The following is an 11,477-nucleotide window of genomic DNA, read 5'->3' as shown; positions in this document are numbered from 1 at the left end:
CGCAGCAAACGGGTCTGCAGGAAGGAAGGGAAAATAAAAGTGGCAAGCACAGGGAAAGTGAAGATTCCTTCTCCCACCTGCCACTTTTCTGTTACAAACTGCACTCTCCCTCAGCAGCTATTCAGAAGGGATTTGGGTTCTCAGAGTCTTTGATTTTCAATCTCGAGTTAAGTGTCCACTGTTCACCAAGGCTTTCACTTAATTTTTTCATTAGTCTGGTGCTATTTTTGTGTTGTTTATATGGATGAATTTTATTACTAAAATTTGGTATTGTTTTGATACTAAATTTGATAGGAAGCTGCAACCAAAACTGCAGATTATTTGTATTATTTTCTTGCTATACAAAAGTTATTTTAAGGTACATCTTATGTCTTGAATTAATCAGACTCGCATTACTTATTCTACTCTATTAAAATTTTAGTTACATATTGCCTTACTCAAGTTCCATTTTATATTGATTTCATTATCAAAATTCCATTTTACTTTTAAACTGGTAATGTAAGAATTTTAGAAGTTCTGAACAGTTATTAATATATATTAATCTTACATTTATTATACGTTTGCTACAGATAAATACACTGCTCTTTTTTCTTTTTAGAGAAAAAGGTGCCGGGACTCACCGTGAAGTTGTTACATACAGTAAGTACCACACTTTTAACATTTGGGGGGTGCAGGTACTGGCTAAATTAAAAACAAAACAAAACACCACTACAGCTTCAGGCAGAGTTCAACTTTTTAACACCACCTGGAATTCCTAGTTAAGCTGAAAGGGGAAAATTCATACAGCTAATCCCAAAAGGAGCAAGGTAGGGTACAGTATACCACTTTCCTCCTCTAAACATGTCTACCTAACTGACAGTGCCTACATCCATCCACTTTCACTATTCTGATTCAGTGAAGTAAGGCTAGGCAAGGATGGCCAAGACACAAGAAGCAAATGTATTCAATACGCGCTTGCAAATGTGAAACTGTAAACTTTCCACCTGGATACAGTATATAAATTGAAAGATGTACCAAAGACAACCATTAAATAAAAGACTTACCGGTTCTGATTGCCAAAAGATGTCTGATCTATGGGCAAGATACTGTCTGGCCATGGGGCAGTCTGATTTGGAGGAGCCTGCTGCTGGGTATACTGGGGTCCTCCCATATTCATCTCTAGTTCAGAAGCCCCTGAAGAAAGGAAATCAATGATATATCACATCTCACTGGAACTGGTAATAACTCTTTGAAGAACAATAGCATTGTAGAGTTCACCATGCATACCATCTTTTTCTTAAAACACTATTTACACTTTAAACCCTTAAGGGATCTCTTTTTGCCTGTGGACACTGTGCTCGTGGCAGGACCTGATGGAGCCCAACATTGCAGTTCAGATAACACACAACTCTACAACTCCTAAAGGAAATATAAATATGTTCCACTGTGTTTACAGAAATACATAATAAAATCATAGCACAAGGTATTCTCAAGTTCCCAATTCCTAAACAGCATCTAATTACACTTAGCTACTGTGGTCCTTAACAATGTCATCATGCAAAACCTATTAAAAGTGGAACAGACTACGACCACGTTCCAACTTACCCATATTCATGACTTGAGATTGAAGCATCTGCCTTGGACCAGGTTGACTATTAGGTCTCATGGGTAGGCTGGATGTTGGGTTACGTATCATGCCTCCTTGGATTGGCCTGTTCATGGCACTCGTTGTTGGCGCACAGGTCACCCTCACAGCAGCACCTTGGGTTCCCCAATCTCCTGATGGCATGGTAGGCCGAGGAGCATTACTACCCATCATCCCTACTAAAATGAACACAGAAAAGGTTAAATCAAGTATTGAGAGATGTACTAAACTAAGTTTTTATTGTTCTTTAGAAAGTACTTTAGAAATTAGCATACTAAATCAGATGGCATTTCGAATGCAACACCTTCCTCCAAACCTCCTCCTTTCCAACATAGTCTTTTGATTATGGCGACTCTGCAGGTTAAATTTTTGGCCTGAGCTAAGTCTGATAAGAATAGACACACCCATTATCTGATTCCATGTAACAGGTCCTTGTATTGACACAACTGTAATTTGCATGAACCGTTTATGATGGCAAAAGAATATGCACTTTCAAAACATAATGTCACGGCAGACATTATGTTTCAGAGATCTCTATAATAAAAATAAATCTATGAGACTTATAAAGAACTTTCACATCTTTTGGAGATAAATACTGGTTTAATCTCATAGAAGGTAATGGAACTTGTTTCCAAGTAAACAGGGTTGCATTTTAAGAAAGGAATCCCATGTACAATTTACATGGAACAAATCCTTCTGAACTCAGTAAGACTTTCTTCCAAACAAATATGCACAGGACTGGGTTCTCAACCCCCAACTCTCAATGACTGTAGCAGCCCCAAATTTCATTAACTGATGGGGTGAGAGGTATCAGAGCCAGGTGCAATCACTATTCCTACTCTTTTCTGTAGAGATCTATCCAGCCAACAAATGATTATATGCGTTTGGATGATCTTGCTTCCCACAAGAAGTAGAAACCTTTTGCTATAATCAAGCCAATAATAAAGTTCTCAAGATGGACTGGTGAGAAGGGGCATGGCAAGCTTCTGGCCTCCCAGCAGTAGTATCCCTGCTGCTTACTGGGAGGGAAAGGGCGTGGGGAGGTGAGTCCTGTGTCAATCCAGTGCTCCTGCTGTGGTGCAGTCGCATAACACCAGCCTCCCCTCTCCGGGAAGTGACAATAATGCCATTGCTGGGAGTCCAGTGATGCCGCTCCCCACTAGACACTCCTGCAGATTCCAGTCCATGTGAAACATCACACAAAAAGGGAGTATTTACCTGGGCTACTATTCCCAAGATTTCCTTGATTTCCCATCATTCCTTGACTGCCCATCATTCCGGGCTGAGGTATGACTGAATATGGACTGTTGTTTCTTATGGGTGGGAAAGCTCCAGCACCTGGTGGGTTTTGCAATGCGATGTCAAGTTGTAAATTCTGGTTTGGTAACATCCTTCCCAGCTGAGCTTGCCTTGCATTGGTAAAAGCTAAAAAGAGGGGAAATAGTTGAGAGACTGGAAGTGTAATTTATTTTATTTTTTTTAATTGAGATGTTTCAAAACAGTATATACAATATTTCAAAAAGCAACTTGCAGAAACACACACCAATGTAGAAGAGTGAAGAGGCTTATGAATGGCTCATAATATTTTGTCTTATTTCTGAGAGACTAACACAAGAATGTCATGGTTAGAAATATATATTCCACACACCACACACACTTCCAAAAGATATATTACTCTTTTTGCATATGTGGATATTTACACAGGGCAATATTCAATTTAAAAAATAAAATGAAGGATACTTCTGCTTAACACACTATTTTACTGAAATAGATCAACACGTATATAGTGGAGGCATCTGTGGCTAGCTGGAAGGTAAATATTTAAACAAAGTATTTTAAGAAAGATTTCTCTGCAACTTTTTGGGACCTGCTTATTTTTAGAAATTGGTTTTCACGCACAAAACTTTGCCTAACAGGGTATTAACTTTGTAATTTACTCACTTCATTTAAAACTAATGCTTTTTATTTAAAAAAGGGTAATTCAATTAAATTCATTTGAAGCACATGTCCTCCCATTCCCTACTTTTTATAGCTGAAAGCACATTCACTTGCTTGGATTCAACTAGGAACAGTGATTTACAGGCAGATGTAGGTTTCTATGCACAGATCTGTTGTAGCAGGTGTGCGGGGGGGGGGGGATCCTCCATGAGTAAACCTGGAGGTGCAGATGGGGTTGTGTGGTTCAGAAACAGAAAAACACACACACACATTATGTTGAAACATGAGAACAGTTGGTGATTTGGAAAGCTGGGTGGGCAGTTAAAAGTCCTAATAGCTCACACTATGAAAAGCTTCTGAGAAAAGGTTCTCATCACAGCAAAACTTGCCTGTTAAGTGAAGCAAGAAGAAGCCCAAACTGTCTGGTGCTGACTTCTTCATTCATTTAAGTCGGTTTGGGAGACCTTTGGACTTCTAGTTATTGCTGAACTACAGCTCCCATAGGTCATGCATGTAGGGCTGATGGGAGCTGTAGTTCAGCAACATCTGGAGGACCAGTGGTTCCCCACACATGACTTAGGTGAGAAGGCATACAGATTTTGAGAGGCTTCATTTCAAGTCTGGGGGTGGGGAGTATCTCCTATACGTATCCCATCATACTTTGCTCACAGGAAGGACTCTGAAAAGCTTTTACGTTCCACGATCAAGTGCTCTCTGTGAAAACCATGATCACAGGAATGCACTTCCCTAGTGACCTCATGGTTTTGTGAAGTACGTCTATTTTACTGTAAAACATCAACTCCTTTACACGGTGTAATATTTCATGTCAATAATGTGTGGCAATTCATGCATTAATGATAGAAATAAAATAAAAAAATTCTCAGCAAGAAGTACGTATTTTAAATTGACAGTGACTTAGACTTCCTAAGCAGTGCAATATCATGGTTTCAAGAGATGCTACATCTATTTCAAAATGTTGATCCTATGGATTAGAACAGCAGGTGGTGCTGTTTGATTACTGCAGGTTTTTTTAAAGGCGCAGAAAATCTGAAAGACCCAGAGGCACTGTTGCAAAGCCTACATTTTTCTTATCACAACAATTTCAGCAACAACTCAGACTCACTGCTTTGAGAGATCCGCATTTGGGGTTTCTGGGCTCCAACAGGTGTGCCGGGGCTGTTTTCACCTGTGATCTGCATGAGGTCATTGATGATGGCTTGTTTGTCAACTGATCCTGCTGAAGTACCTGGCCGGGTATCTGGGAAAAGCTGCGACAACTGGCTATTCTGCAGATCATCTAGAATCTCCTCCAAATTATCTAGCTCACTGGCAGGCTTTGATGAAACAGAAACAAGAAAACATTCATTTTTCATAGTTTGGACAAGCTCTCTGGCAGTCAAAGTACAAGATAAGAATATGAGCACTTGTATCTTCTATCAATTGGGTTGTCTGATATTTACTCCTACAAAGCAAAGTCTAGTGTGGTCTAGGCTGACATATAGAAAAGGCTGACTGTGTGTCTGCACCCAAAGGCCTCAAGCTTCCCCACCACTGTGCTTTCTGTTAGCACAAAGCAGACCAATTAAAGTTCTCTCCTTAAAGCAAATTGCTAATATTCTTTCCCCAGAGCCCAACCATGAATTGGCAAAGAGATATCTCCAAGGGCTGTAGCTTTCCATGGACAAAACAAAGAATCTTTGTTCAGCAAAAATCAGCATTCTGCCACTATTGTAATTCTGCTCGTTTATGACATGGCTAAAAAACGTTCTATAGAACAGTTACTTCCACATGGCTAAAAATGCTTTACATCTTGCATAGGCTTTTCATTGGTGGCAGAAAAGTACAGCATAGTTTAAAAACATACACAGGTTATCTCCATGTAGTGAGAAATCGCCTACACAGCTGGAATCTTAGTTTGACGGAATGTAAAATTTCCCAATTTACAGGAAGTTACTGGTTTGAGAATCAGGGAAATTTACCAACGTACATGCCGCAGGATGCAAAAAATCTTATGGGGTGAGGAAAGTTTAATTGACTCAAAAATTCTTAAGAAAATTAAAGCTGACCAGGTGAACGAACAACTCAAAAAAGCTTATAATGAATGCAAATATTTTTGTACATGGAACAGCCATAAAATCCTCTCTACAGAATGAACAGGCAACAATCCAACAAACTGGCAACATGTTAACTACTCCAGATTATTCTATAATCTTGCATACTGCCTGTGGATAGTTGTGGGAATTTATCTTAAAATGGTACATAGAGCCCTGCCTTGCAAAATGAAGGTTGTATCCCCACCCTCCACAAATACAATTTCAGTCTTTGCAGCACTGATAAATCTTTCTATGAAACATGACAACTATAGAACACACACAAAAAATTCAAAAATGAATGCCGTGCCTAACTTTGTTAGTAACTGAGACTCATTTACTATAATAGAACGTTGGACAAAAATGTTAAAGCGCAAGTGTTGAGTTAATTGTAAGCTAATTTTTTAATTAAACAGACTAACAAAGAAATGCAAAGTGTTTAAGATTGTTAAATTTTCCTTTTTTCAATCAAGATATACACTGCAGAGGTCAGAATTTGTTACATCATTAATTATATTTAATGAGTGCTCACTTTGATAGTACTATGTATTTTATATGAACTTTTCTTGTTCAGTTCCTTATCATTTGTACTTTTACCATTTATTTTGTATATTTTATGTTGTGAACGACCCTGATGAAGGGCGGTATACAAATTTAATAAATAATAAATAAATTATGTATATGTTACTATACAAAATCAACAAAAGATGTATCAATGTTTTAAAATGTTTTATGCAAGTATTTACTTGAAAAATAAGTATTTCAATATATAACAGGCATATACAGAAGCAACTTGAACTATTTTGGACAACTGCCTGTCTATCTGTAAATATATGCATATATCTTCTAACTAATGTGCATCACTTTGCACTTGCAGGCGCTGAATCCCACCTCCATTCTTTGGCCTAGTGACTCAAACTCTGGAATGATTAGGTGAAATTCAACACCATGCTATAGTGAACATCCATCCCATCAGCGCAAGCATTGCGGCTTGCCGGACAGAACAATCTCTCCTCTTTTCTCCCGCACACTGTTCTGGGGGGGTTCTCCCAAATGTGCAGGGCTTGTCCTTATGGGACTGGGTAGATGAATCATGCTCATTCTAGACAACCCACTGACAGCTAAGTATTTTACCATCCTGAATAATATTGAGGAGTACTAGATGAAACACTCTGTCTGGAAGTGCTACCAAAATACAGCAGTCCTGTGTTGTCCCCTACCACTTCTACAATATTTGGGCAAACTCGTGTGTTTCTCAGCATTTCACCACCATCACCATCACCACTCCAACTAGCAGATAATGATGGGGAACAAAGGCAATTAACCACATGCTACATACAGTCTGGTTAAATGTTATGTGAAGGATTAGATCCAGGGCAGCCATTTTCAGGCCTCATTACCTTGGGATCCCATCTTCCAGTTACTTTTTTATTGAAGGCTTAGGGAGGTATGATGTGGCTAAAATTAGGCAAATTAAGGTCTGGGGCTGTTAGATTTCACTAAGGCCCCTAATCTTTCCTCCCATGATTTGAGCATCAGCTCCAGGACATTCAAGCTAGGATTTAGAGCTGAACCCTGGGCTAAAATTGTACTGTATAAATGAGAAGCTGCCTGATCTTTCAATGAGTACAGACCATCTAGACTACCACCTCCATCTCCTTATTCTGTAATTGTATTTAGGGGGACAGCACAGTGTAGTCACCATTCTAAGAGACATCTGCTGGCACATGACTTGTAGGTAGGGGGACATATTTAATAAAATAAAAATAAAAATTTAAACTATAAAACATGCCAGAAGCATTCAACACTTAAATTTGCCCCAGCACTCTACCTGCTTCTCTGCAGCTTTCCATGTAGCAAACTAAAATGTGAATGCTTCCAAAGCCACCATTTCAATATAAGACCATTCCTATACATAGTTGAATGTGTGGTTCAAATTTGGCAGGGACTTCATGTGTTCTGTGCTTTTCAAGGGTGAATGTGAGTTAGGGTTCAAAGTCCATATTTAAACTGAGGGGGGAAATGACATCAGCACCAGTAAACTGGGTCTACCCTTCTGCTCCTTCCAGCGGCTTTTGCCTATTCCATGCAGCATAAATTGAATTCCCCAACTAATATCCTTGCCACCTGCCTTTTGTCCTTCCATAGCTTGGGTGAGGGAAGGAGGAAAAAGCTCGATTTATAGAGTCATGTTTATCCAAAAGTTTTTCTCATGATCTCTTTGGAACTATCATTTGTATTTAAGCTTTGTTGTTTTTAGAAGATATTTAAGCATGAAAATCTACTACAGTCTCTGCTAATAACTTTGGAAGAAAAGGGACACAAATTGACAAAGTTGGGGTACAGTAATTTTTACCTAAGTTAGAGGACTGCTGTGTAAACACGACACAAATTTATAATTTGACACCAGAACAGATCTGAGCTACAGGGGCCAGAAATGCTTAGATAGCATGGCCATTATTACCTCCTATACAAAAACTGATGGTGTACATATAATAAACAAGTACTTTTAGCATGTATGTTTGACCAAAATCTAGTAGCTAGCTGTAATAAAACTCAGAAACATAAAAAGGGGTAGAGTTGTTTAGAAATGAGTTTGATAGAACAACATTCTGAAATACTCAAATCTGTATGCTGGGAAGATGACTATTTAAATAAGCTACCTGGAATAATGCTATTTTTGGTGTTTTAACATGCTTCAAAGTATTTCCTGTTCAGAAAAAGTTACACTAGAAAGCAAAATGTTATTCTTTTTTCCATCAAATTCCTCCTCATAAAATATTTACTCTACTATGACCATGCCATATTTACAATAAAAACTATACATACAAATTAGCCATTATTTTAAACAGATATCACTTCAAAAGTAAAACATAAACAATTCTATCCAGTAGGTATTGCAAAAACATTACCGCTTTTGTTCTAGAAAGGAAAAAAGGATGGGAAGAAGACTCAAGAGGACAGCGGAACAATTTATAATATTCTCTGTTCTATCATTACAACAAATGGGTTAAGCTTTGATCTATATTTAGATTATACTTCCTGTAAGTTTATCCTGCACCAGCTATGATTCTTTCACTTTCTCACTCTAGAGTGAGTTTTTGCTGTGTGCTTCTTTTTTTTTTTTTGCACAGAAGTATCTATGTCATTTTAGGACACTTTTGTGCAGTTTGCACAATGAACCATTTCGTCCTTCCTCTGTGGAATGCTTTTTTCAAACAGCTCAATGTACTAGCTTTGCATCCCACTACCTCTGAAGTTCCCTTTCGGCACCCTCCTCACAGAAAGCCAGTGTCAGGCACTGAATGTTGCAGGCTTTCTCTAAAAATTGTTGCTTCTTCACGCCTACATTTCCTCCCCAACACCCAGTTGATGTTCTACCAAGAACCACACTGCAAGGTCTAGATTGGACTTTTCAGCCAGCCAGGTCTTGGCAATACAAGCAAGGCAACTGCCTCCAATCACAAACATAATCAACCACCCTAGCCAAAACAAAACAAAAAACAACCCACAACCCTGTATAAAGGGAAGACATTGAAGCAAATGAGCAAGGATCATTTCCACGACAAATTTCCTGAATGAACAACAACAAAAAAGAGTCTCTTACCTGTTCATTCGGCTCAAAGCGCATCTCTTCTTTTTCTGTCTTTATAGTTACTGGCTTTGTGCTACTGGAAGGGTCTGTCTTACTGTCCGACCGTTCCAGCTTGGGGGTAATGTCCGGTAAACCAATATCTTTAGTATCATCTTTATCTAGCAAGTAGCGAAGTAGTGCATTTTCTTTCTTCTTGGGACTCACCGGTTCCTGTTTTGTAGTCACCTCTGAACCAGGAGCTGTGCTACTGGTCTCCTGGCTCGGTTCTTTCCCTGTGGCCTCTGCTGTGAGCTTGGCTAAGTCTACAGGAGAACTACTGTCCTGCAAGAGCCTGTGCAAAATTTTATGCTTCTCCTTGAGCGAGGTTCCATGCGTTGAACCAGAACCAGATAAACCTCCCGCGGAGTCCTTGTTAGCATCTCCCATAGCGTTAGACAAAGGTGAAGGCTCCATCTGATCAGATTTGGTGGTCAGCAACTGTAAGAGCTTTGTCTGGCTTTTGCCATCGTGAAGTCTGTTCTGTCCATCAGGCCTCTCACCAACAACCTGGGGCATGCCATCATTACTTTCTTTCAGTTCTCCTGAATGGCAGACACTCTCGGCTTGTCCAGCTGTACCTTCCGATTGCTCCCCATGAAGTCCAAAGCCATCTTTAGAGTCCAGGCTTCCCATTTTGCTTAGCTGAGGAGGATTCATACTTACAGGGGAATTTTGCAAATTACCCATTTTTACGTCAGGTGAAGCCAAGGATGACCCCAGAGAGACTCCATGCCCCTCGCTGAGAGCCTGAAGTGCATTGAGGGAACTGTTGGTATAACTATGGCTATTTCCTGTGCTGCTGCAAACCCCAACAGGTGAATGCAAGCTTCCTGCAGGGGAAAACTGACTGGGTGGGATCCGAGGACTGCCTGCCACTCCCGGACTCATACGGTGCCGTGGGGATAGCATAGAGTTTGGCTGACCTGGTGTCATGCCAGGGCTGTTTTGAGAGGGACTATTCATTTTTAGTGCATAGTTACTACCCTGAGGAGTGGATGCTTGTATACTTGACACATGGTTCATCCCGCCTGAACCACCAAACCTGCTTGCTGGCATGCCCATTTGTTCCTTCGGGCCATTTATGGCAAAATTCATATTGCTACTGATGGTCATATCCTGACCTGGATTCCCACTGCACATGGCCTGATGGGCAGGACTGCTGGAGCTAATTGGGTTCAATGGCTTTCCCATTGCTTGTCCAGTTAAATCCTGGTTCATTCCACAAACATTCTGTTCCCTGAAACAGTAAAAAAGAACAAAAACATTATTAAAATTTGCATTTTAAATATGATTAATAAAATACACAATTGATAAAATAAAGATTTGACAATCCCAAAGGCAAAGATGGACATAGCATTTGTTTTATCTTGATGTATTCCTAAGCTGGGGCCTCTACTAACATTTCTTTATCTTGTTCATAATGAAAGAAAGAGAAAAGAAACAAACAGAAGCAATTACCTTTTTGACAAAGATCATTGCTTTTTCTATTTTACAGATGAACAAAGACAATTTGCTGGAGGTTGCTGGTATCCATTGCTGAGATCCACTGCATGAGGGAGCCAGACTCTAAGGCCCTGAGGTAATGTGGAGACCTATAGTGGATGCAACTAGACACTCGGTAGCCACACACCTGCACAGGACTGAGTTATAAGCCCCTCCAGTTAAGAATGCTGGCCCCCTCCTCCATACAAAAACACTCAACAGGATATAGTGGTAACTGTCATGACCTGAGCCTTTTTCAGAGGATGAGCTTGTGGATTCAGAAGCACCTAACCAACTGGAAGTGCTTCTGCAGGAAGAATCCTTGGTGCCAGCATCCCTCTGAGAACTCCACCTCAAAACTCCTACAGCAACCACAGCCTTCTCTGCTCTTCAGAGAAATCAACTGCTTAAGCAGCCTGGGCCCCTTTAAATGAAGTTTCTTCTCAGCAACAGAGAAATAGCTGCAGCTCCTATTTAAGGCTCAATCTGAAGAGCCCTGCTGCTGAAGCAACATCTGAGCTCTGCTCTCATGAAATATTGAGGCTAAGCACTGCACAGAGCTATCCAGGCAACCCTTGCTTCACCTAACAACAGAACCATCGTCTCAACAAACCATCGCACTGAGTCAGCTCTGACTGTGGAAATATATTTATTTTGGCAAGGAACCCAAATGAGTTAACAGCTGGAAATGGATTCCATGGCTCTTGGG

The 11,477-nt window shown here is 40.0% G+C and overlaps 1 protein-coding gene across 17 annotated transcripts in view; it reads right to left on the bottom strand.

The window, feature by feature from the left end:
• NCOA2 (nuclear receptor coactivator 2) overlaps window positions 1-11,477 on the bottom strand; it is a 127,991-nt gene that overhangs the window by 13,818 nt on the left and 102,696 nt on the right. For 14 of the 17 annotated variants that reach the window (XM_053395923.1, XM_053395907.1, XM_053395910.1 and 11 more), the window contains 5 exons: window positions 9,260-10,523; window positions 4,686-4,896; window positions 2,843-3,049; window positions 1,585-1,803; window positions 1,044-1,173 (listed from right to left, as the gene is read on the bottom strand). In XM_053395923.1, coding sequence (XP_053251898.1) covers window positions 1,044-1,173; window positions 1,585-1,803; window positions 2,843-3,049; window positions 4,686-4,896; window positions 9,260-10,523 — 2,031 coding nt within the window. The remainder of the gene's footprint in view (window positions 1-1,043; window positions 1,174-1,584; window positions 1,804-2,842; window positions 3,050-4,685; window positions 4,897-9,259; window positions 10,524-11,477) is intronic. The other 3 variants (XM_053395915.1, XM_053395918.1, XM_053395921.1) reach the window with 1 other exon arrangement.

This window comes from Podarcis raffonei, chromosome 7 (assembly GCF_027172205.1).
Source record: "Podarcis raffonei isolate rPodRaf1 chromosome 7, rPodRaf1.pri, whole genome shotgun sequence".
In the NCBI taxonomy this organism is placed as follows: domain Eukaryota; kingdom Metazoa; phylum Chordata; class Lepidosauria; order Squamata; family Lacertidae; genus Podarcis; species Podarcis raffonei.
Note: the sequence above shows the minus strand (reverse complement) of the source record. Positions and strands in the feature narration are given on the sequence as shown.